The sequence below is a fragment of the Crocuta crocuta genome, unplaced genomic scaffold, assembly GCF_008692635.1.
Source record: "Crocuta crocuta isolate KB4526 unplaced genomic scaffold, BGI_CrCroc_1.0 scaffold374, whole genome shotgun sequence".
NCBI classification, from domain to species: Eukaryota; Metazoa; Chordata; class Mammalia; order Carnivora; family Hyaenidae; genus Crocuta; species Crocuta crocuta.
This window is the reverse complement of record NW_027532613.1, coordinates 2670914-2697167: the sequence shown is the minus strand read 5'-3', so window position 1 is coordinate 2697167 and position 26254 is coordinate 2670914. Positions and strand designations below refer to the sequence as shown.

The 26254-nt window shown below is 52.3% G+C and overlaps 1 protein-coding gene across 2 annotated transcripts in view; it reads left to right on the top strand.

Moving 5' to 3' along the window:
• TTC12 (tetratricopeptide repeat domain 12) overlaps nt 1-26254 on the top strand; it is a 43132-nt gene that overhangs the window by 12601 nt on the left and 4277 nt on the right. For both annotated transcript variants that reach the window (XM_077780526.1, XM_077780527.1), the window contains exons 6-17: nt 3109-3168; nt 7987-8058; nt 11371-11431; nt 11856-12044; nt 12913-12982; nt 13686-13774; nt 15754-15922; nt 21052-21144; nt 22127-22187; nt 22917-23054; nt 23544-23642; nt 24071-24139. In XM_077780526.1, the coding sequence (XP_077636652.1) occupies nt 3109-3168; nt 7987-8058; nt 11371-11431; nt 11856-12044; nt 12913-12982; nt 13686-13774; nt 15754-15922; nt 21052-21144; nt 22127-22187; nt 22917-23054; nt 23544-23642; nt 24071-24139 (1170 nt within the window). The remainder of the gene's footprint in view (nt 1-3108; nt 3169-7986; nt 8059-11370; nt 11432-11855; nt 12045-12912; nt 12983-13685; nt 13775-15753; nt 15923-21051; nt 21145-22126; nt 22188-22916; nt 23055-23543; nt 23643-24070; nt 24140-26254) is intronic.

The following is a 26254-nucleotide window of genomic DNA, read 5'->3' as shown; positions in this document are numbered from 1 at the left end:
TTCCATATACTTCCCCCCACCCCCCCGCCAGTGCTTTCTTTATAATACATGTTTAATAAATCCTTGCTAAGTTACATAACACTGGAGGCACAATAAGTCCATTTAGGGGAATTAAGTTTCTCTTGACGCTTTGGAAGAAGTATTCAAATGCAAGCAATTAATGTAATAATTACAGTTCCTTTTTACTTGTCACCAGATTTGGTCTCCAAAACATTTACCTATTGATGCTTTTGCAGTCTTGTTACTTGGAAGTTATTTGAAAGCAGTAAAATTGAATTGCTTTTAAAATGTTATGTAATTCAGACTTTTATCTAATTCAGATGGTCTGTACCGCGATCCATCTAAATTAGTTACGTTTTTACTGTACTCGAGCCTAAGCAGCACGTTGATTAGTTCTGGAGAATCACATTAAGAATGAGTGTGGATAAAAATAAGTAAATGTAATGAAAAGCTTTGGGGAAGTAATCCCTCCCAGCTTTCCCCCAAGAGAAAGGTTATTCAGAGTATGCTGCCTGGTGTTAAGAATCACCAAATCACACTGGCTATTTTTAAAACGCCTCCCCTGTTTGCATTCAGTGTTCCAAAACACTTAATAAGGACCCTGCGAATTGAGTGTGGCTGCTTGCTAGAGAAAAAAATGCAGCCTTTCATCGCTCTGTGTTTCTCCTGGAGCTAATGTTATGATCAATAGGTTGCTGGCATAATTTAGATCAATCAGGAGTTTAATTGCCATTTGGGAAAGTAGTTCTTTTTAAGATGTGGAAAAGCAAAAGAGAACAGCGAATTTATAGGGTGTTGAATCCAAGCCTTGAAAAGAAAAGAAAAAGAAAGGAAAAGCAAAAGGCTGTGGAGAGAAATTGCTGAAGCCCATGTGTGCATTTTCAGAGTCGGTGTATCTCCTGGATAACAATGTGGCAGAATTGTGGCCACCTTTGTCTGCAAGGACGCTAGTGTCCTCCTCACATCATCTGACTTTCAAATGAAGCCCCAAACCCTGGGGGAAAGCATGGTGCTCTGTGGAACAGACAGTTCAAGGAGTCGTCATCTTCAATTAGTACAGAGCCTGAGCCAATGAAAGCACCGTTCAGCGGCTTCCTTTCCAGCGGAGCAAATCGCTGCACTGCTCAACTTCATTAGCTGGCTCTTGCCTGCTCCCCCCTCTCGTGGGGTGAGTGCTTAGATCCCCCGTGACTTATACCACTGGCTCCAGGTTTGTCTTGACCATGTAAATATCTGCTCAGAGTCATCAATAAGAATGTCACGGGGCCCGGTACAGGTTTTTTTTAGGGGGCAGACCTACATGTCTGTGGGCTCTAGTTTGGGTGACTGAGTTGTTCTCCAAATGCCTGGCTTTCCTTTTTGACACCAGAGTGATCATTGCTGCTTCCTAGGAAGGTTCCAAGAGCAGAGTGCTTCAAGTCTGTTTAGTTCAGCTTGATCAGGATCTCTTGAGCACCTGTCGTGTCCAGTAATGAATTCGGGGGTGTGGTGGCCATCGCACTCCCTGTCGGGCAGCCCTTTGTTAGTTTATAGGCCACTAGTTGTTTGAAACTATAAGTGAACTGAATTCAGTTTCGATGGAGTGGATCCCTGGATTCTGACTCAATTCTTGATTTTCAAAATCAAGAATTCGGTGGGGGGGGGGGGGGGAGGTCCCAGAAGAGGCCCCCAGGGCATTTGGCACTGATGGATCATAGTGTTGGTCTGACTGCTAAATGGCAGCTCATTTCCTAGATCCCCTCCTTCTTGCTGCACTTATGAGGAAAGAAGCAGAACTTTGTCTTCATATTTTCTTTAGTAACAGCTTTGTTGAGATATAATTGACATAACATGCAAGTCACCCATTGAAAGTGTACAGATCAGTGGTTTTTAGTGTATTGGCATTTATGTGGCCTTCACCGTAAGCAGTCTTAGAGCATTTTCATGATCTCAAAAAGAAACCCTATACACTTTAAGTAGTCCCTCCAGCCCCACGCTCCAGCGCACCCCTACCCCTCAGNCCCCAGCCCTCCCATGCACCCCTGCCCCCCACCCCAGCACTCGTGTGCACCCCTACACATGAATCAGCTTCCTGTCTCCATACGTCTGCCTACTCTGGACATTTCATATAAATGGAGTCATGCATATTTTTTCCTTTTGTGTCTGGCTTCTTTCATGTAACGTGTGTTCAAGGCTCATCCATGTTGTGCTATGTGTCGGTGCTTCATTCCTTTCTATTGCCAAATAATACCCCACTGGATGGCTGGGCCACGCTTTAGTTATCCATCATCAGCGGATGGACATTTGAGTTGTTTCTGCCTTTCTGTTGTGAACACTTATGCACAGGTGGTTGTGTGCATATGTTGACAGTCCCCTTGGGCATGCGCACACCCAGGAGTGGCCGGGTCATATGGTAACTCTGCGCTCAACCGTTTGAAGAACTGCCAGACTGTCTACCAAAGTGGCTGCCCCACTTCACGTCTCCACCAGCTGTGTATGAGAGTTCTGGTTTCTCTACATTCTCGCCAACACTTATTATCACCTTTTTGGTTCCTCTACCATTTGGTTTCCTCCTGGAACATCCACAGTCAGGTAGACTCTAGAAGCCAGCTCTTCCCATAGGTGTGTTTAGTGTACTGTGTATTTTCTCTTGCCTTTCTGGACCCTCCTCCTCCCTGCTTTCTGTGCCCCGGGGGGCCGGCCTCGGTGGACTGGCCCCCTGACTGTCCAGCGTTCTAGCTGGCATGGGTTCGACCAGCGAGACCAGGAGGAAGGAGGAAAGGAGAGCGGGGTATTGATGCTCCCGCGAGGCAGTGCCGTCCGCACTCCCGTGCGCTCCCGCCTGTCCGTGGCTGTCCTCCTCCCCCTCCCTGGCAGCGGTAACGGCTGTGCTCTGCTGCTAGACCTGCGGTTCGGTGCCATTCCGAGCCCTGCCCTCACCTTGTGAGTGTCCCTCTGTTAAGTCCCCTGGTGTGCGTGTGCCCTCCGTTTTCTGCCGGGGCCCCCGCTGACGAGGGGAGGGACTGGTTCCCTGCCATCACCCTTCTGCTGCTGGACTGCTCTCTGTGTCAGCTGAAGACCGCGTGCTGCAGCATGATGTATCACCGGCAGCCGTCTGTGTCATTACAGGCTTATATGAAACTCGGGGACTTCCAGAAGGCCGTGGTGGATTGCGAGTGGGCTCTGAAGGTAAGAAGATGGATCATTTTCCACATGACGGATTTGGCCTGCCGGCCCCGGCATCTCGGTCCTGAAGGGAATGGAGGGGAGCGGCCGGGGTTTCATGGTGGGCCATGAGCTCTGCTGTCAGAGCCTCAGTTTCCTCATCTATAAAATGGGATGAACGGAATTGTTGTAAGGGTCATGGTGATGCACATGGAGCACCCAGCTCATAGTAAGTGCGCCCAAGAGGTGCTGTGGATGCTGGTGTTTCAAGGTTTACATTGCAAGGGCTCATCCTTTACCTCCGTGCCGTCACGAGCTCCACTCCATGGGGCAGTGGTAACGCCTCCTCTTTCTAGGACCAACCACGGGAACTTGTGTGTGCAGTGCAACTTGTGTGTTGTCCTTCCTCATCAGTTGGTGCTTTTCCTCTAGCTCCAATAATTTGGTGTCTTTGCGGAGGAATGAGAGGCAGACAGAATTCCTGCTCTTCAGCCTGGAGACTAGTCAGGGCTCAGGCAGCTCACATGAGGCCAGGCAGAGTCCTTCCTCCCATATCTGCCAAAATGGCCCATTTAAGGTGAGGAGAGGTGAGGACTGGCGGTGGAAATAGTACAAGAGTTTTTAAAAGAGAAATATCATGATCCTTCTCAGGGACGTTATTTCAGATGACTAGCTTCATTCCGCTCCACCGAGTCGCTCTGTCGTCGGGGCTTTAACTGAAGGGCCGGAAGCACTGTTTCTCTCCTCACAGCAGGGCTGCTACCAGAGGAGAGTGAGGCCCTGCAGGGTCTAGAGGGGCGAGCAGGACCTTTCTTGTTACATACATGCTTTACCGTGAAACTCCGTGAAATGTATCTCTTTGTCTTAATATCACCATAGTATCTTCAATAACTTATAATCAGGTAAGACTGAAGGGCCAGGAGGAGGCACCAGGTTTATGTTCTGGCCCCGATCCCTCGGGTTCAGCACCCCCACCCACCCCGGGGTAGTGAGCGCAGCCCAAAACAAGAGGGTGTTTTGACGGCAGTATGTTGGCCACACCTCCTTCCTTATTTCTTATTGACAAGGTAAGCAAGGGGAACTGGGGTGAATTAGAAACTCACCTTGATGAATAACGGTTTCTAGAGCACGCGGGATCCTCCAGAACTGACAGGGGGTGCGTGATTCCTTCTTCCCTTAGAAGATCGGGCGCAATGGCAAACCCTGTCCCGCTGCACTGGGACGGCCTTGAAGTTACAAGAGCTGCCCAGAGCTCATGACCTCGGCACGTCACAGCTTAGGTCCAGCCTAGGTCCCAGCCTGTCTTGTCACTTTATGTGCCCATGATTTCTTTTCTGCCCCCACTCCACACGAGAAGAGAGAGGCAAGGATGTTTTCCTCGGTTATGCTAGTAACAGCGAAAGCCCCCACTTATTGCTTCTCAGGCTAAGATCAAGTGCAAAAGCCCCCGTCTGCTGTGTGCTGGCCATGAACCTCACAACCGTCTTTTCTGTTCAATACCGCCGTCATCCTTATTTTTCTGGCAAGGAGATCAAGCCTTGGACATGAATAAAGTGACCTGAGCAGAATCGCGTAGCTGGCGTTGGTCTTACTATATGCTGGTGTCTGAACCCCTACTCCATACAGCTTCTCTACTGGACCTGAAACCCCACAGTCCCTTGGGTGTGGATCTTGCTCCCTTCTGTGGGAGAAACGATCTCCCAGTGGTGCTCCCAGGAGAATGTGTTCTGATCTGAAAAGGACCAAAGAGGTAGTCACACGATCATCATGCTGATTCAGGGTGGCACGCTGGCCCTTTCCCAAGTGTTAAATGAAGCACAGTGTAATTAATGGCAAAACCAAGACAGAGTGGGCCCAGCAAAGCGGACCTTAAAAACCTCTGACATCCAGCCAATCGTGTGAATTGCCCAGCGAGGCTCCCAGGTGAAAAGGCTGTGTAGACACTTGGAGGACTGGGGGAGGTGTGTGCGGAGCGCTGAAGACGAACAGTGCCAGCCGGCTCTGTGGCAAAGCTGTGATTTAAATGTTTCACTCTTTAAAGGTAGTAAATCAATAATGCATGTCCGTGCCGTCCCATTATTAACGGTGTTAGTAACTTTCATGCCCGTTTAAGATTTTTAACACTTTTGAATTGGCAGAGACAAGCTCTTGTGATGATATTTCAAGACTCCTGTTCCTCGTCAGGGAAGATAAGGCAGCAAAGCTGGTTCTAGTTAGGAGCAGAGTCATTTCTTTCTTGGCGGAACACTTTCTGCATGATAAAATCCTTCGTCCTCTGAAAACTGGACTCTCTTTCTCTTTTTATCTTTTTTAATGTTTATTTTATTTTTTGAAAGAGAGAGAACATGAGTGGGTGAGGAGCAGAGAGAGGGAGACACAGAATCTGAAACAGGCTTCAGGCTCTAAGCTGTCAGCACAGAGCTCTATGCGGGGCTCAAACCCAGGAACCACGAGATAATGACCTGAGCCGAAGTCAGATGCTTAACCGACTGAGCCACGCAGGTGCCCCAAAACAGGACTCCTTTTAATGGGATCTGGGGCTCACCTGAGAAATCCTGGTGAATGATGACACATGATCAGAGAGGGAGGGGCTGTCAGTGAGGACTTCCCTCACAGCCAGGCCAGAGGAGTCACGACCAAGCCGCTTCTCTGTGACGCACGGACAGGGCTCTGAGGCTCCCAGTGTGTTCTGCCCCCTTCTGTGACCCTGCCAGTGAAGGGCCAGGGAACATTCGGCTTTCGTGGGCTGCTATGCTGCCACTTTCCCCTTGACCATCCCTTTCCTGCCCCCTCGACCTCATCCTTTGTGGATTCTCCAAGCTTCACTCCCTGGCTCCCTGCCTTCTCTCTGCAGCTTCCCCTTCAAGGCTCTTGTCTCCTCTCCTGGGTCCAGCCGGCCCTCAGGCCTCCTTCCCGTCTCCGCCTCGCAGGCCTCAGGTCTCCCTCATGGTCTTGGCACCGCCAGAAAGATGAGGCGTCTAGGAACAGACTCATAGCCTTCCCTCTACCAGCCCTGACTTCCACCTCTGTCCATGACGTGTGCTGTCTTCCAGGCACCTGAACCCCAAACTCGTGACTTGACATCCTCCTCCTCGCGGTCATCTGTGACATAGCTCTGGCGTCTGTCCTCTCCCCTCCGCCACCAAGACAGATGCAGCCCCTCATTCTGCGTCACTATGTTGGTTTCCTCACTGGCCGCTGCCTTTCCGCCCCGGTCAGCGCTGTGCGGCACCCTCAGACTTCCCTGCGGGCCGCCACTGCTCACTCACCCCTTCCAGCCCCTCCCTGCCCCGCTCCGGCCCNCCCAGACCTCACTTGGCCCCTTCTCCCTCCCTCCTCTCTTCACCTCTGCACAGCCTTTGAGACTCAGCTCGGATCCCTCCTTCGCACACTCCGTGTGAGACCCGGCCTCTCTGGAGTGGGTCTCCCTCTCCTCACCTGCTGTGGCACTTTTCTCAAGGTGATTTGGTGTCATTTGAAGCCTTTGGGGTGGAGTCAGATGACCAGATTTTAAATCCCAGCTCTGCCACTTAGTATCTATGCGACCGTGAACCTCTCTAGCCCCTAGCTTCCTCATCTATAAAATGCGGATAATAACTATATTGACTTCATAGAGTGGTTTCAAGGATTATATGAGATAATTCGTGTGAGCCGCACAGTAAGGACTGAACTCTAATGCACTATCACTTACTACTGCCGTTTGCTCAGCGCGTCAGGAAATGATGAGTGTGAAAATGCATCTCTAATGGCCTCTCCAAATAGGACAGTGTTGCCTCTTCCAGGACTATTCGGCTTTGCTTCAAAGCCTCTCTCCTGCCCTGAAACGGGCAGCAGCTGCTGTTGTAACGGTTGTTGTAGCCACTGCCGCTGATGCCGGCGCCGCGCTGAGCGTCCGCGCGCATTTCCTCCTCGCGACAACCTGTGAGCGAGACCCTGTCACTGTCTTCACTTTCCACGTGAGGAGAATGAGTGTCACAAGAGTTAGGTGGCCTGGCCAACACCCCACCTCTGCTGAGAGGCAGGCCAGGATTCCCCCAGGACTTTGCAGGTGCCTAAGCTTGCACTCTCAGCCTCTTTAAGTCTAGACCCTCGGAGGGCATCCCTGACACAGTGCCTCACACAGAAAAGGGTTCGATTAGCTGGATGCTGGAAGTTATAGTTGACGCCTTTGCGCCCGATCAGTCCCTCTGGAGTTGTAATCATTAGGGGCGGGCAGGTGAGGGGCCCCCTGCGCAAATGCCGCGGTCTCCCGTAAGTTTCGATCCCCATCCTGCCTTTTGAAGGGGGCGTCCCTCCTGATCTTAGGTGATAAGAAGCTCCCAGGATGTAGGGTGTGCTTTATCTCCAGACCCGCGAAGATGTAACCTCAGCTGTTGACCCAGCTCTCTCTTCTGATAAACCAGTGGTCCTTAAGCTTGGCCGCCTGTTTACAGCACCCGGAGAGCCTGGGCCCTACCCTGGAGTGTAATTTAACTGCTCTGGGGTTCAGCCTGGCCTTCCAGGTTTTGATTAGCATCCCAGGTGATTTCATGTTGAGGCAAGGTCGAGAGCTCTCCTCAACTAAGGGTTTCTGGTTTGTCTCCTGATTGAGTCTCATTACATGGAAATGAAAACTGGCAAGTGTCATTAATTAATCTGATGGAGAGCTTACATGTGCACGCAGGCTCCTTGCAGGCACCAATTAGTTTGGTCGCAGACGCACAGAAAAGTTTTAATTGTCAACCCTGGTAGCCGTGCTGAGAACCAAAGTTCTGCCTTAACTCGATTAGCTAGGCGGTGAGGGGGGTGGCTAATGACTTCAAACCTTCTGAAACATCTGATCACTCATTCGCTTTTATGCAGTGTGATGAAAAATGCACAAAAGCATATTTCCACATGGGAAAGGCCCACCTGGCCCTGAAGAACTACAGTGCGGTAAGTTCTTAGAGGAATGGAAGGGGCTGGTTGGATCCCAGAGCAAGGCTGCAGATTGTCTCAGAGAAGGACCACGTTCCTCCAAGCTGACTAGATATTAATCCACCCCTTACAGTATTTTCCAAGGTACATCTTACGATGTGTTGAGTTGGGAAGGACGTTGAGTGGCATCCCCACCTGCTGTGGGAATCCCTTCTGCAATACCTCTTACCAGTGTTCCGTCAGCGCCAAGAGAAGCGTCTCTGGAGAGAAGAACAGATGAAAACAAAATTCACTTGCAATCTCTCCACTCAAAAGTAACCATGCAGATATATAGGCAGACTAAGATACTATATGTTGTGAATGGTGGCTTTATTGAGCTATAATTCACATACCAGACACTTCATCTGTGGAAGGTATACAGTTCAGTGGGTTGTCACATGTTCACAGAGATGTACAGCCATCACCACACTCAGCTTTAGAACATTTTTGTCACCTCCCCAAAAGCTCTATAGCCATTATTAGCACTCTCCTTCCCCCGACCCCAACCTCACCCCGCGGCAGCCACTAATCTACTTCTGTCTCTATACTTGCCTAGACTCTTCATATAAATAGAACTATATAGGAGATAGTCTTTTGTGACTGGCCTCTTTCACGTAGCATAAGGTTTTCAAGGTTCATTTATGTTGTAGCGTCTATCAGGACTTCATTCCTCTTAGTGCTGAATAACATTCCATTGTATTGATAGGCTACATTTTATTCATCCATTCATCGGTTGATGAACATTTGGGTTATTTCCACTTAGGACTATATGAACATTCATGTTCAAGTTTTTGTGTGGGCATGTGTATGGTCCTCTCAAGTATATTCTATCCAAGAGTGGAAATGCTCTGTTACATAACTCTATGTCTAACCTTTGGAGGAACTGCCAAGTGTTTTCCAAAGTGGCTACACCATTTTACATGCCCACCAGCAGGCTATGGCTTCTGTTTCTACACATCCTGGGCAATACTTATTACTTCTTTTTGATTATAGCCATCCCAGTGGGTGTAGAGAGTAACCCATGGTTGTTTTGATCTGCATTTTCTTGATGGCTAATGACATTAAGTCTCTTCTCATGTGCTTATTGGCCATTTGTATATCTTCTTTGGAGAATAATCTCCAGATCCTTTGCCAATTTTTTTTTTTTAAATGTTTTATTTATTTCTAGGAGAGAGAGAGAGAGACAGCGTGAACAGGGGAGGGTCAGAGAGAGAGGGAGTCACAGACTGAAACAGGCCCCAGGCTCCGAGCTGGCAGTCAGCACAGAGCCCGACGCGGGGCTCGAACCCACGAACCGCGAGATCATGACCTAAGCGAAAGTCGGACGCTTAACCGACTAAGCCACTCAGGCGCCCCAGCTTTGCCAATTTTTTAATTAGGTTATTTGTATTTTTATATTAAGTAAACAGTACTTTATGTATTCTGGATACAAGTTCCTTATCAGATAAATGATTTTTCAGATATTTTCTTTTACTCTCTGTGTTGTCCTTTTGCTTTCTTGCATGTGTCCTTTGTAGCACAAAAAAATTTTAATTTTGATGAAGTCTAAATTATTTATTTTTTCCTTTGATTGCTTATACTTTTGGTGTCATATATAAGAAACCATTGCCTAATCCAAGATCTACTTCTGTGTTTTCCTCTGTTTTATGGCTTTAGCTTGGATCCACTTTGAGTTAATTTTTATATATGGTGTGAGGAAGGGATCTAATTTCATTCTTTTGCATGTGGATATCCAGTTATCCCAGCACCGTTTGTTAAAAGGACTATTCTGTCTCTCACGGAATGATTTTGGCACCCTTGTCAAAAATCAGTTGATCATAAATGCATGTATGGTTGTATTTCTGAACTCTCCATTTTATTTCATTGGTCTGTATGTCTCTTCTTATCCCTATACCATACTGTCCTAATTCCTATAACTTTAGTAAACTTTGAAATTGGGAAGTGTGAGCCTTCTACCTTTGCTCTGCCTTTTCAAGATTGTTATAGTTACTCTAGGTCCCTTGAGTTACCATACACATTTTAGGATCAGCTTTTCAATTTCTGCAAAGAAGCCAGATGGAATTTTGATGGAGATTACATTTAATCTGTAGATGAATTTGGGGAATATTGCCATCTTAAAAATATTAAATTTTCCAATCCATGAACGTGGAATGTCGCTCCACTTAGAAAATATTTTTTTTTTTTTAAAGAAATGGACTTCTATTGTACATTTTAAACATTCTTTGCTTGGTTGGATTTTACTTCTAAAAGTAATACAGGCTTATTCTAGTAAGGTCAAATAATAGAAAAGTGGAAACAGAAAATGTTCTGTTCACCAAGTTCTGTTCACTCATTCATTCATTGAGTTAATTAATTCACTTAGCAAACATGTATACATGCTTTCTATGTTTCTGGTACTGTCCTGGACAATAGGAATATAGTGGCAAACAAGACAAACTCCTTGACTAAATGGAACTTACGTTCTTGGGATAGGTGAGGCCGGAAGACAGGAACCAAATGAGTAGATGTGTAGTCTGTTGGACAGTGATAAGTGTTATTAAGCAAATGAAATCAGGAAGCAGCAAAGGTGAGATTGGGTTCATATGGAGTGGTCAGGGAAGGCCTTTCTGAAGGAAGGAAGGGAGTGAAGTGAGTAAGCCATGTGGATATATAATGGCGGAGTGGTCCAGTTAGAGGGATAGCTGGGGAAGAGTGATAGGAGATGAGGTCAGGCAAGTGATGGGGGCATGGGAGGGGACTAATTCCCTACGGCTGTCCAGGCTCTTAGAAGGGCTTTGGCTTTTACTTTGAGTGAGCTGGGAGCCATCGGAGGCTTTTGAGGGAAAGAGTGAAATGATGTGACTCATGCTTTAAGGGATCACTCTGCAGCATCACTCTGCTCCATTTATATCCCTCCTCCTTATGGGCTTACCTGACAAGTAGTCTCCTGTTCTCTCTCAGTGCAAATATCGTATCTAACATTTGCAGTTACATTATGATTACTCCTGTCCCAACCAGACACAATCCGTGAGAATTTTGGGCTAGGTATTTTTCCATCACAGGCTGTATCTGACAACACTATTTTTTTTTTTTTTAATAAACCCTGAAATAATACCTCTCACCCCGCAGAACCAGAGAAACCTAAACAAAATGTCAGATGCACGCTGTGCTCCCCAGGCCTGCCTCCTACACTGGGAGCAAGAGGAGGCTGGGAGGAGATCATGAAGCTTAGCCCTGTGGTACCCGGTGTCTTTCTTAATAATCACCTTTACCCCCGGACCACTCGTCAAGGTCTTGTTTCTTTCTTTCCAGTCTAGAGAGTGTTATCAGAAGATGTTAGAAATAAACCCCCAGCTGCAGACCCAGGTGAAAGGTGAGGATGTTCCTGCTGGTGCCCTTCGTTTGAGTTCTACTTTCGCTTTGTGCTCTGCCCCTAAGGTGCCTTGCCGCCCCTTCCCCGCACTTCGCCTCAAAGCCACATCGAACCCTCCCTATGAGGCTGCCTGCTCCTCGTTGTTCTCCCACTGAGACCTTTGCCTTCCTCCTTTCTACAACCGTTGCCCCTTAGAAACTTCTAGACAGGGCATAATGTTGTCCCTGAATCCCCGAGATGGTTTAAGATTCTGGGTATAGACTGTCCACCCTTCCTGAAAGTTTCCCTCCTGAAGCCAGGGCAGAATGACTTTACTGCTTCATGCTCTCAACCTCCCATCCTCAAAAAAGCTGCTCTTTCTGTGGTGATGTTGATTGTTAGAGTTTTTGTTTGGTCTCCTTTCTTTTTCTTCTCGTTTTGCTAGAATACCTCAATCAAGTAAATCTCCAGGAGAAAGCAGATCTTCAAAAGAAGGAAGCGCACAAATTGCTGGGTTCGGGAAAGAACACGGCTGTGACGGTCAAGAATGTCCTGGAGACCCTCTGCAAGCCCCGCCAGACACTCCTGTTCTACGCAGGAGGGATCGAAATCCTGACCGAAGTGATAAAGGACTGTAAGCCCAAGATGCGCATGGCCTCGTGGATACAGTGGGTGCAAAGGGCCGGTTGAGAGGCCAGCCCTGATGCGGCCGAGAATCCCCGTGTCCCTTCCTTCCGCAAACACTCCAGACCTGCTATATGCAGGAAATGTGCTAAACAGGGTGTGCGGGGAAACGTGCCCCCGCCCCAGCCCCGCCTCCCCCAGAGCACACATGGCGTTCAGCACACACACAGTACCCAGCCTCACAAACCTCCCCTGCTGTCCAGGGGACAGCCCCTGCTGTAAGGTTCACCCCATTACATTTAATGGCTGCTTAGGACATGCAAACAGCTTCAGAGCAAACCTGAGCCCTCCTGCTCACGAGAGCCGTGTGGTCTCCTTTCCCAGTTCTCGTAAACCCTGATACCAGACTTACACTACTTTTTCACTCAGCGATGGGATGCTGTTTGTACCACGAGGTGGGGTCTCTGATCTCCCTTTAGCATATGATGGAGGACACTCAAATGCCCTGTGTAGTTTCCTGGAGGTCTTAGGTTCAGAGCCTAGAAATGGCTTCAAAGTCAGTACTCAAGGGCAGGTGAATGTGCTAGTTCATCCCAGAGGGTGAGCAGTTCCTGGGGACTCTAAAGATTACAGAATGATGAGTTGTCAGATAACCCACCAGGCCACGCAGGCTCAGCTCCCCTTCTCTGAATGGGATGTCCCTTCCGCTGGGGTGACAAGTGGCTGATGACAGCCGTAGGTTTCGGAAAGTAAAGTGTTTGTTTCTGCCCAAACCGTTAATTTGGTGAGTTTGACATTCTGTGTTGAATGTCTCACTGTCAGCTGGACCTCAGCCAGACAGTTCAGGAGTCTGACGGTTTTTTCTGAATTTGTTCCAGGCCCAGAACAGACTTTATTCCGAACACACAACGGATTCAGTATCATCAGCGAGAGTGAGGTCATCAGAAGGTAAGGGTGTTTGTAAAGCCAGCCAGCGGTAGAGCGAGGAAGGACAACCACTTTCTCTCAAACCCCTGCTCGCACAGGCAGTGGCTTCCCTGGGTGGTCCGATCCTTCAGTCAGAGTCGGGGACCCGGGAGAGAGCGCTGCTGCCCCACGGGCACTCCTTGGGCTTTGCGCCTCAGGTAGTTTGAGTTACGCCACAAGCACCAAGCGCAGAGAGAGAAGGCGGCCACGGAACTTCCAGGTCCTTCCAGGCCCTGCAGGCCCGAGAAGTGACCCCGTATCTGGGTTCCCACCAATGTTTGCAAGATTGCTCTTTTATTTTTATTTCCCATTTTCAGTGGTTTGGGTGCAGTTCCCCAGGCTTAGGAGGGCACTGATGTGGGCCGGAGTCACGGGCACACGTTTGCACGCGTTAGGAGGCCCATGAACACTCCGTGGCCGGCTGGGCCGCCACAGCTCATCACTCAGCGTGTGGCCATTGCGCGTGGCTGCGGCTCACCAGCCTCCCTCCGTGTAGCCTGACTCTTTGGCCTGCGTGACTGTCCTGGAGCGCTCTGCCCACTGGTCCCGGTGACGTGCCGCTCTGGGCTGTGACATTACTTTCTTAGACCCGCATTTGAGGAGTCCGGAGGTGAAATGAAACCAACTACGAAGAAGACCGAGACTGCTTTCCAGTTTTAATATTGCTGTCCTTTGTTCGTTCTAGGTGCTTCTCCACGGCAGGGAAAGACACAGTGGAAGAGACGGTGTGTGTGTCTGTCCTTAGACTCTGGCAGGCAGTGTGCGCTGGGAACGGTAAGCCAGGGCGCCCCGCTAATTGTCACTGGTGCGCCGCACCCAGGCACGATCGTTCCCCCTGTGGGCCGGGCCGAGGGAGCTGACGTCCAGACCTTCCCCCAGAGAGAGCATAGCGATCCGAGGCGGGGCCTGCGTTAGAGTTATGTCTGCCTCCCTTACAGCTGCCTTGACAGGGGACAGAGTCCCCGTCAGCATAGTGACGGGCCTTACCACCTCAGCCCTTTGCAGACTCATGACCTCAGCTCCCGCACTGGTGGTGCAGGGGACAGAGATGTCCCTTCCCTGTCCACCTATAACTATTGTTCCTTTTTGCTGACCACGGTACCCATTTCAGCATGCCGAGATTTACGCTTGTCCCTGCTAGCATCTTGTGTGTGACACTGATTCGCGCGATCATGAGACAGTATAATGCTGCAGGGCTACCATGTAAACATTCATTTACCTTTTTACACTGCAGCATCCTCTGGGGTTCACGAGGTTTCTGCACAGTCTCTCTTACCCCTTTGCAATGTAGTGAATGTTAAAAAATTTAAGTATCTCCCTCATGTTAAAAAAAGTGATGGTTCTATAGGGAAAGGTCCGACCTTAGACAGAAAACTCTGGAAATAGGAATAGTGCTGCCTGGGTCTCCTCTTCCCAGGGCTCCTGCGGGAAGCCAGTGATAGAGCTCGTGGGTGCGATTTGCAGACCATAACAGGCTGAATATGGGATAGTGGGATTTTTTCCCTTAATTTAGTAGAGTGAGGGGGTCATCAGAAGTTGCAGAAGACTAGAGAATCAGGGGACTCTTTCCTGAAAGGAATTATGCTCAGACTGATACCATTATCAAGATGCCCTGCTGCTCTGTAGGATCCTGCGCTGGCCCTGGGGTGGGGGGCAGAGGCGATCTTGCACATCCCCCCACGGGAGGGTGGGGAGGCAGGGCTTGCTGGCTGAGCATCTACTCAGGGTCGTCCCCTCCCTCCCTGCGGCCCTGATTTCCTCAGGCCACACCTACCTGGGTTTCTGTGACCCCTGGGGGTCACTTTTTTCTTTAACATCAGAAAAAATGTCAGACACAGCCTGTGATATAAACGCTCTGTCAGATCCGTGAAATCTTGGTGTACCCAACTCAGTAACGACAAAGAGGTCTTTAGGAAGGACGAGGGGATGCTTACAAAGTGAAGGACACAGAAGGATGTCCGTGATAGACTGTCGGGTGGGAGAAGAAGCCAGTTCCAGGACAGGATGGGTCACGTCTTTAACGTTCTTCACAGGAAGGGTGAGGATAGCTCCTTTCAGGAGTGGGCTCACTCGGAGGGGTCCCAAGAGGCGGGGACCTGCATTTCCAGCTTGCGGATTGTTTGCAATGAGCTACTTTTCCAGTATGAGAAAAAATACATAAACTGCACAAACTCTGCTCTCTTGTGGGGAAGTCTCCGCTCCAGCCTGCCCCTCTGCTTCCTCTCAAATTCACACACGTGGCTAGAAAACGACCCGGGTGAAAGGGGGCAGATCCGTGCCAGCACCCTGGAATAGAGTCACTTACGCCTCTATTAATAATGTCCTCACGTGATACCCCAGCTTTCTAGAAAGAGCCCGGTGGTTGCTCTGGCCACCATATGAAATGTCTAAAGACAGCCACAGGTAAGCTGAACCCGGTCCCCCTCCTCGCGTCCTGAATCTGCACACCAAGGAGCCTTGGACCGAACATGTGCAGCCCCCCGTTGCAAGCACCGTCAGGTGCTCACTCACTGACCCTCCTAACTCCTCGGCAATGTTGGCAGTCCTTCCCATTTCTCTGATGAGGAAACTGAGGGCCGCAGGAGTGGATGCTCGGCTGGGACCCGGGGCTGCGCTCCAGGGCTCGAGCCCTCACACCTCATTACCCTACTTCTACAAGGAGGGCGGAAGGGCTGGTTTGCCCCGGGGGACGGTGGCAGACGGCCGGTCTGGCCGCCGTCGTGTGCCTGAGGCGCCCGTGCCCTGTCTTGCAGAGGAGAACCAGCGCCTGCTGCTGCAGCGCCCCGACACGGCCGGCCTGCTGCCCGCGCTGCTGGCCTCCCGGGTTCCCGGCCTCCGGCACCAGAGCCTGGCGCTGCTGCTGCAGCTCGCCCGGACGGACCACGGCCGCCAGCTCGTCGTCCGCCACCTTGACCTGACCCGGTACGGCTCCACAGCGGGNGGAACGCGCGCCCCTCCATCCGGACTGGGCGCCCCGCTCTAAAGCGGGCCAGGTGCCCCTGTCCCTCCAGCCGCGGAGCCCCCTCCCCTCTGCCTGCCCTTCTCCTTCCCGCCGCGGTCGCGCTAACCCCGAGCCCTTCTGGAGCCAGATAGAGCACAAGCAGACCAAACACGCCTGAACATCCAAGGTCTGCCCAAGGCATCCGGCCCCGAAACAGCAGGCTCTCTCCCTTGTTTGACCGGCTCCCAGTGATTCTGTCCAGTGCTGTTCAGTCGAAGTAGTACTACTTTTTCCATGCGGAATTCCCATTTTCTCTATCAAAAGAGTTGCATGTTGGCAGTTCGTGTGGTTCAACCCAGTGAGGGCAGGAGCAGCGATCACAGCTTCCTCTATCCGTGTTTCATACACCCTCCAAGGACAGAAGTTGGCTTCCGAATCTTGTCACTGTTACCTCAGTTTATCTCTTCTCAGCCTGGGAGGTGGGCAAGGTCAGTGTCATGACCCCATTTCACAGATGGGGCAGGAGGAGCTGCCGCAGTAAGCAGGGAGGCTCACCCGCCGCGTCCCCCGCTCTGCAGGCCAGCCCTGCTCTCTGATCTGGGACCGAGCCCAGGCCTCCGGCTCCCCTGGTGGGGAGGAGGTGTGCTGTGCTCAGGAGGGGTAGTGACTGAGCCCCTCCCTGCCTCAGCCCAGCGGCGGCCCCCTGAAGCTCAGCCCACACAAGCAGATGGATCATTCCAGTTAAATCCTCACGAGCACATTTCACATTTCAGATGACTGCAGTCATCTCCTCAGGACCTTCCTCACGGTTTTGCGTTTCGTTGTGGTCTCTCCGGGTAAATGTAGCTGACTTGTCACAAGCTCTGCCCCCCTCCCCCCATCCCCGAGCTGTCTTTGAATTGCCTGAATTGTAATTTGAATTTTTCCAGTGTTTTGGAGAGTGGCATTTGTGAGCCTCTCACGCAGTCCCGGCTAGTCCCCAGACTGTGAAAGATACTCAGCTGCTTACCCGTCTGCCCGCTGTTCTCATTAACGTTCATCTCAGATGAAACCAGAACGAGCTGGAATGTGTTCTCTGAAATGAAGGGAGGTGGTTCCTTGCGGGACAAGGCAGCACACAGGTCCCGTGAGCCTCACAGCACACGTGCCACATTTCTCTTCAGACGCTTTTCCCCGCATGAGAAGTTGGAGGGGCCAATGTGCTCTGACGGGAGCCGAGCGAGGGCCAGTATCACTATGCGGAAAGTGCTGGGGTTTCAGTTCAGCAGTCGGGACCCCAAAGCCTCTGCATGTCTCCTCCCCACGTGGCCCAGGAAAGCTGCTTAACCTTGACGAGCTCCAGTGTCTCATCTGTATCACAGACTCAGGATGAAGCTTCCCAGAAGTGACACACGTACGCCAGTTACAGTTTTCTGCAGCGTTTTACAGAGCACGGGACCAGGAGAAGCTGGTCACGTTTACCTCACGTAACCAAAAAGACTAGAGATGGCAACACCGGTTTGATGGCTTAAAGATATCCAGGTTAGGGTCTCTGTCCTCTTTACCTTTTCCTCATCACGGCCCCACAAGGCTGCTGCAGCGCCAACTATCACATCCGTTGTTAAGACAGGTTAACTGCAGCTGTGATCTGTCCCTTTTATCAGGAGAAACTACTGCTTGTATCTGTTTGGTCAGGACTGCGTCCCATGCACCCCTGGGGGGGACGTGGTTCCAGCCGAGTCGGGTAGGATAGAAGGGGATAGTGGGTGTGTGGGGGATTAGCCAGCGAACCGCGTCTGCCACAGTAAACAAAGGAGCTGGAGGGGCGCCTGGGGGGCTCAGTCAGTTAAGCATCCGACTTGTGCTCAGGTCATGATCTCGCCGTTCGTGAGTGCAAGCGCCGCATCGGGCTCTGTGCTGACATCATGGAGCCTGGACCCTGCTTCAGATTCTGTGTCTCCCTCTCTCTCTCTCTCTGCCTCTCCCCGACTCACACTCTGTGTCTCTCTCAAAAACAAACAAACACTAAAAAAAATTTTAATTAAAGGAACTGGAGTCCCACCGGACACGTGGTGTAGACTCAATAACTCATAAGCATTTTCATGCTCTCTCTTCAGGGTCTAGTGCTCAGGGTCCTCAACCGAGATGAATGCGCATTGGTTGGTTCACTAGAGCATTTTCTTTTCTTTTCTTTTCTTTTTTTTAAATGTTTTTATTTATTTCTAGGAGAGAGAGAGAGAGACAGCGTGAGCAGGGGAGGGTCAGAGAGAGAGGGAGTCACAGACTGAAACAGGCTCCAGGCTCTGAGCCGGCAGTCAGCACAGAGCCCGACGCGGGGCTCGAACCCACGAACCGCGAGATCATGACCTAAGCGAAAGTCGGACGCCTAACCGACTAAGCCACCCAGGCGCCCCTCACTAGAGCATTTTCTGACGTGGGGTCCAGGTCCAGAAAGTCTGCCGTCCAAGAAGGAGACAGGAGGGAGAAGGCGCCGCCGTGTCCTCTCCGGGCAACGACCCACTTAGGGCGCGTGTCTTGTCCCGTGGAGAGGAAGCCTCGTTCTCGTCTCCCCAGACCAACGCCCAAGTGAGCTGAGGCTTTGCGTTCTGCGCGTTTGGGGGTCATTACGTCCCTCCTCAAGGCTGAAGAAAACGATTTAAACGGGAGAAGGAAGACTCCAAACTAACTGTAAAAGCCATGGTTTCTGAGAGCAGGAACCCTAGAACGTTCTTCATAGGAAGCCGGGAGTTACCCGGGACCACAGTCCAGGCCAGCCCCACGCGGTGCCGCCGTCCCCTTGGGGGCGCCCCATTACGGCCGGTGTGCGACGCCCTGCGGGGAGGGTCCCAGCATCGTCACTGTATTTGTCTCCGTGTGNGGGCCGCCCGCCGCGTCCCACGCACGTCGCAGGGAGGCCGTGGTCCCGCCCGCCGGAGGCCCCCGGAGCACATCAAGCCTCCCCCTTCCCGGCGCTCGCGGCACCTGAGACGCTCATCTTTTCCAGGTTAAGCATCCTGGTTTCCTCGACCATTCTTCCCATGACTTGGCTTCCAGGGCCTCCTGGAACGAGCCGCCCAATACTCCAGCAGCATAGCTGTGGGGGCCCCCAGCCCGATGGCCCCTCCCCTGCTTCTGCCGTTGGCCGCCCCGTGGCTGACACCCCGGCGCGCGGCTGTCAGGACGCCGCCCCCCATGGCGCCCCTCCTGCCCCCAGGCTCCTGCTTCCTACTTCCCTGGCCAGCTCCCCTTACCCTGTCAGCCGTGCAAATGAGGGGTCTGCCCCTGCGTCACGTGCAAGTCCCCCTCTCGAGCGCTTGAAGACCTTCCTCTGCCGCCCACAGCCTCCATCGCAGCACCACAGGCGTCACTGGCTCAAGTCACAGGTGGCTCTTCAAGCCAGACCCTCTGCCTGCGTCTCCCGTCTTCATGGGTGTCACTTCCAGCCAGCCAGCCGCTTCAGCCAGACCCCCGAGGGCCCCTCCGGGTGGGGAGATGGTATGTTGGCACTTCTCCCTCTTCCACAGCCCGGCAGGCTTCCCTACGGCCCTCCTCCGGCAGCTGTGAGCGCCCGTCCAGGCCTCCTGGGGGCCTCGCCCTTCCCGGCTGTGGGGCTCATCCTGCGCCCGCCTCAGCGGATCCCGCGTCTTTACTGTCCGGGCCATTCCGGGTCTCCCCCGTTGGACTCCGTCTCCTGCACTGCGGGCTCCGCTCCAGCCTCCAGCGTTCCACCAAAGGGATTCGCCTGCGACGCACATCTGTTCTGTTACTTGCCCCTTTCAAGCTCCAAAGTGACCCTCTACCGCTGCAGCATTAATTCTCCAGCGCTGCGAAACGCAGGGCCCGGGAATTCCCTGGACACTCCGCTGAGACGCAGCCTCCGCCGAAGCCTCAGGGGCCCACGGAGCTGCCCCGCCCCCCCAGCACACACCGGCACCCTCGGGAAACCCCAGGCAGGGGGCGAAGCTCAGATTGCCAGCGGGCCGCGGGAGGCCCGGCACCCCACCCCGCTGCGCGCCGTCCTGTGCTCGTGCGGTCCGCAGCCACTGTACGGAGCTGCTGGCGTCCCCACGCGTGCCCCTGCCCTTCTGTGGCTCCCCGCCCTGCCGATGCTCTGCCCTGTCTCCCTGTGCCCGACACGGAACCGAGACGCTGTCTTGTGTCAGTGTTGTGGCCCCAGAACCCACCACACTGCCTGGCACTCGGTCCTCAGGAGGCACCGTCGCTTGCGTGAACGAACACGAGTAAACTCTGTGCTTCCGGGTGACGGCCGGAACGCCCTCCTCTCTCTGAAGCTTTTATCTCCGTCCTCCCACACCTCACCCCAGGTAGACGCTGTACCCACTTTACATGCATCTGTTTCTAACATTTGTGTCACTGGGGGGACCGGGAGCCCAGCACTGCGTCCCTGTACTAAGCACCGTGCTCAGCACACTGTAGGTGCTTAGTGCAAGGTGGCTGCGCTAAGGTGACTGCTGGCGGTGCCGGCCGGGCGTTAGGGCAGCCGCAGATTGCATTAGGCCAGACTGTTTGCGCATGCTGGGTCTGCAGTTGGCTGAAAGCCCTTGAATCTTTCCCATATGAGCCAGGGCTGAGCCAGGGCTGCCAGTTCTATTGCTTACATAGCATTTCCAGCTCTTAGTGGAGGCCCTTGAATTGAACCCTATCCAGTGCCATCTGACATAGTCAGCAGCCCGTCAAAGTCTTGTTGAGTCCTCACTCCACCCCCCACCTCACTAGAGGGCCCTCCCCCGCCACTCGAGCCGTCAGTAGATGAGTAAGCGTGCCACCAAGGTGTCACTTACGGTGATTGAACTCGGCTGAGCCAGAGTCACACGGCATAGGTGCCGAGAGATTCCTTCCCAGTTGACATCTGACAGTCAATGAACTTTGGTTAAAACCATTCAGCCCTCTGGGAATTCACGCTAAGTGGCAGAGTCGTCCCCGTAGGAGGGTGTCTGCCTCTCTAGGGCAGTCAGGGAACTGGGCTTCCCAGGAGGACGCGGCGAGGCCACCCTTTCGGCTTATGTGACCCAGACGCAGACTTCTTCCTGGTCTCTCTGCGAGGCCTCCTTGCTGGGGGTGCTGTTGGCTGGAGGACAGCCCGCTCCGAGCTCGCTCTGGATTTTTGCAGATTGTTGGAAGCGCTGGTGTCCTTTCTTGATTACTCAGATAAGAAGGCCAGCTCAGCTATGGGACTGCTCACAGACTTGGCTCTGGAAGAGAGGTAATTTTTATTTCCAGAAATTGACATGTCCTCTTCAACCTTCGTTAAACTGTCTGATCTTTAAAAATATGCAGTATGCAAGGAGGCTTGGCCAAGTGAATCCCAAGATTCACTGAGTAGGAGGGCCGATGCCTTGCAAGCGGGCGTCTGTGGCTGGCCCGTCCAGTCCGCGCTGCCTGCAGGGGGCCCCCACAACTGGTGGGTCTGCGAGCAGTACCTCACAGTTTACAGACCTACTATCAGTTGGAGAAGCTCCTTTCCCTACATCGGTGCCCAGGAGGAACTGCCCACCAAATGTGTTGAATGAGGGTGAGAGACAATGCCCAATAGAAGCTGCCTCCCTTCGGGTTCTCAGTGGCATTATGGGTAACCCATAGGAACCCCTAACTTCCACTTAGCTACCGGGGAAGACACTAAAGGTCTTCGATTTTCATATTTCTTGAGGGTTTTTTAAAGTGCATCTTTGGTTTGTTTAAGTTGCACAAACTTAAGGCTGTCTTGCTTAGACACAGTCATGTGATGAGAAAGAGCTCTCTGTGCCCATAGACAGGCCGTAGCACGGCTGGGAACCTGTCATAGCCGCTCTCGAAGGTGCAGATGTGTGTGCATCTGGGCCCTCCTCACGCCTGCTCTGTGTTTCCCATTTGCACGGCACACAGCACACAGAGCCAGGGGAGGGCAGGGCTGGTGGTGAGTGAGCTTGGCGGAAATTGAGGGATTCCAGCATTAACCTCCGCGTTAAAAACGTTGCCATCTGACATCTGTTATTTAACATCAGAGGCAATTCTCCAGACTTAGAAACAATTAAAGCCACGTTACATACCCAGTGACATTTTGTGGGGGGGTTCAAAATAAACCGTCCATGCTCACTGCGAATCACAAGGGCCGAGCCTGTGGCAGTCTGCTCCATCATCCATGTCACGATATTTCTGTTCTAGTTTGTGCGGGGTAGAACTAAATCGTGGGGACATTTTCTCCGCAGATCCCGAGTCTGGTTCCAGGCCAACCTCCCAGGTGTGCTCCCGGCACTCACAGGTGTTCTGGTGAGCAGAGCCGTTTAAACACAGTGTACACTCCAGAACTCCTGTCGTCTCTCGGGTTGATTAATCATTTCTTCACAGCTGGAATTGACACAATTCTCAGTTATTAAAACAAGTGCAGTTGCGACAGGTGGGGAGGGCATACGGAGGGGACTCGGGTGTGGGGGAGAAGATGGGTGTGGACCGTGTCTTAGGTGGAGGCGGAGAGAGGGTGTCAGCTGTGGTCAGTCCATCCCTTTCTGGCCCCAAGGCCCGTCAGAAGTACTGCCGGCAGCCGTGTCCCTCAGTCATGTCCATCAGGAGGGCGAGTGGTGATGTGAGCTCATGAAGCAGGACATAGCAAGGTGGGGGCCTCCCGGGACAGCATGCTATGACTGGACCCTGTCCCAGGGGAGCCATAGAAGTCTCAAGGGACCTGAGAGCAGGCCCCCACGCCCATACTCCACACACGTGGAAATGCAAGCTCTGGGAAGGGACGACACTTGCCCAAGGCCCCGCATCAGGCTGGTAGAGTCACTGAGACGAAGCCCCAGGCCATCCCAGGCGAGGGCGCTTTGGGGTCCACCCCCTGCGTGCCTCCATCCCGGTGCCAGGTGGTCCCGTTGGTGCTCCTGGGTGACACTGCACAGTCTGCTTCCTGGGCGTCCTGCTGAGTGAGGCACGCCCCTAGAGATTGCTCTGGCATCAGTAGCCTGCCCTCTGCAGACCTCCTTTCTCCCGGCTCACTTTTAGAGGCGAGATCCTATGGTAACCAACACGTCAGCCCTTTGCCAGTGCATCGCCCTCATGGGAAACCTCAGTGCTGAGGCCACCGTCCGAAGACAGCTGTCTGCCTCTGAAGAGTTCGGGGATGCCTGCCTGGGCCTCATGGTACTGTGACTCTTCCATTCAGAATTCAGTCCTTTACCTACGTTGGGAGTGGTGGCTTCTTGATTATCCGGCTTTTCCAAAAGTTCTCTCTGAGGGTACTGGAGCCAGTGGCTTACCCCTTCTGTAACGATAGATTTTATGGGTGGCCGGCCTTAAAGAGCCCTCCAGGGCAAGCCCCATCCACCCTGGAGAGGTTTGGAGGATTTTCCAGTGGAGTTGGCTTGACCACCCACGTCCACAGCTCACTCTCCAGTTTACACACAGGATCGGGCCAGAGTCTCATGGCTCAGGCACCAGACACTCCTTGCCAGTCTCCTCCACTAACACTGATCCTCAGAACTGGTCTCCGATCTTCCAACATCCCCTGGGGTTGCAACATTGACAGTTTGGGGAGCGTGAGTAATGCTAAGATCGTTGCCAAGGGGATGAGATGGCCGTGAAAAGCTGCAGGACAGAAAGGTCACGGATCCCTTTGCTTTGTTTCCCCAGGCCAAGTGTGAGGAGGCCATGGACCTGTTGAGAGAGGTCCTGTACGCGCTCCTGGGACTCGTGATGAACCTGTGTCTGCAGTCTCCCTCCCTCGGTGAGGTGTGCCAGTCCTTCCTCCCTGGGAGCCCCGCCCGTGCCATTGCCAGGACCGCTCTCCGTTCACCGAGTAGAAGCAGGGGACTCACATCCTGGGAGGGGGCGGGAGCGGGGAGAGCGGGACAGACGCTGTGTCACTCTGCCGCTCCGAGGGACGGAGGAGTCCGGTGTCCGTCCAGAAAGTGGACTGAGCACGGTGCTAGGTTCTGCCTTTCCAGAGTCGAGTAAGACGTGGCCCCTGCCCTCAAAGGCACTGCCCTGTAGTTAGGGAGGCAGATCGGCCGTGGGAAGAGGCAGGGGCGATGGAGGAAAGGACAGAGTGTGGCGGTGCCGGAGAGGGCGAGGCCAGTGCTGCTGGCTCAGAAGGAGCTGCGTGGAGGATTCAGATTAACAGGCCATGCAGACCGCCTCCTCTCTCCCCACTGCGGCAGGTTTGGGCCATGGAGGTGAGCAGGAGGTGCACACATCTACTCAACAGCCAGGACGGAGGGATCCTGACAGTAAGTGTCTCCCAGGGAGATCCAGAAACGGCCTCCTATGCTGTTCCGGGGGAGGGGGGAGTGGGTGACCCCCCGCCCAGTGCCCGCCTATGGCCCCCCGGGAGTCCATGGACCCAAGTCGAGAATCTCTTTTCCGTATGGGTTGCAACTTGACAGCTTCTACAGTGTAATTTCTCCGACTTGTCCTATTCCAGGATATCCTGGTGCAAATCGGACAGGCCACGAGATTTCTCTTAGAGTCTCTTTTTCCGTAGTCCAGAAAGCCAGACCCGTATTTTGAAGCCCATGATCCGGAAGGGTGTTGATGTGTAATGGTTGTAGCGCCCTTGGACATGCGTGCTGGGGTGGCTTTCATATTTCTGCTTCTGACATTTGGACAAGGGAGCTGAGAAAGACCTGCGGTTAACACAGAGCATCGAGGGACATCAGTAGGGTGTTTGCTGTCATCCTAGGACATGTTTATGCACAGAAGCAACCCCCACTAAGCTTCTCCACCTATTAGGTCTGGGCCCCAGTGCTCAGAGGGATGCCTGGGGCACATCCAGCAGGTGTGGGAAACCAGCACAGACTCGGGCCTGGGTCCAGGATCGCGGTAAACGTCGTGAGCAGACACGACGAACCCTGTGTGGGACCAGGCTGCCTGCGCCTTCCCCGAAGTCAGTACAGAGAGGGTAGGGTGGAGGGTTTTCAAGCGGACTCCGGGAGTGCATGGTAGGTCTCCGGGGTCCCCGGAACCCCCTGAAATTGTAGACAGTTTTGGGGGCATGTGCATTTTCATGGAGACGCATCATGCCTTTCATAGATCTTCAAAGAAAAGATCCTTCACCCCAGAAGTGGCGAGCACCACTATTAGTTGGGTGTTTTGGAACTGTTCAGACCAGAGCTAGCGAGCCAACCTGTCAAGGCCTCTCCTGGCCGAATGTTCCCAGGACTCTCAGCCTGTGCCTCTCAGGTGCTGACCCACCAGCTTGTTGGCCAGAGCAGCACCCTCATCAGGGCCATCTGGCCTCTCGGTAGCGGGCTCTCCCCACTGTTTTGGGCTTAACAAGAGATCTGTAGTGTCAACTGTGATAACAATCTAGCACCTGTAGGGAGCAGATGCGGGAAATGAGACTGATAATATGGTAATACCCATATTTATCCCTTCTACCTAGGGAAACCTCATTAAAATCAGACTGAAAGCATTAGGGAAGGAAAAAAAAAAGTAGAAACCCAGATTGACAAAATAAACAGGCAAGAGGTTACCAGTCGGTTTTTTAATAATTTTAACCCGAATCTGGAAGATGAACAACAGCTACAAAAGTCATAATTAGTGAGGCAGGGCTGAAGGAACCTCAGTGCAGAGAACAGATACAAGGGACACAGATTTGCCCTGTAGGACCCTGGAGAGGGTCGAGACTCCAGAACACCAGGTGCAACGGAGGCCACAAGTAAGAGACAGGGGACCCCATGTGGCAGCCAGGTGTGTCTGTCCCTCGGGGGGAAAGTCAGAGCTTTCTTTCTCTAAGGGCATTGAAAGATCGGAGAAAAACGTTTTGCAGTCTAGTATTTGGGAGTGCGACCTCTCCACCTGTCAGTCGATGAACTCCCCATAAACATGGCACACCCAAACATATTTTTATTGCTTTTTCATAAAAGTGCCCATAAACGGGCAGCTAAGGGTCACGGGACATTTCAGGGAAGCCATGCACAGGAATAGAAAAACCAAGCTAAACAGATAAAAAGAAAACCCAAAGAAATAGAGATGATATAGGAAACAGAAGAAAAAGTTGTGTCCTCTGAAAGATTCAAGATAGTGTTATATCTGTAAGACCATAAGAGCTAGCTGTTTATTAAAAAGCAAAGTGGAAGTAGAAAAATCATAAGTGGTGTCTGCCAGGAAACAGAACAGATTCGGACAAGATGAAGGACAAGCTAAGTATCCAAAATCTATAAGGAACTCACCAAACTCCACACCCGAAAAACAAATAATCCAGTGAAGAAATGGGCAGAAGATATGAACAGACACTTCTCCAAAGAGGACATCCAGATGGCCAACAGACACATGAAACGATGCTCAGCGTCCCTCCTCATCAGGGAAATATAAATCAACACCACACTGAGATACCACCTAAT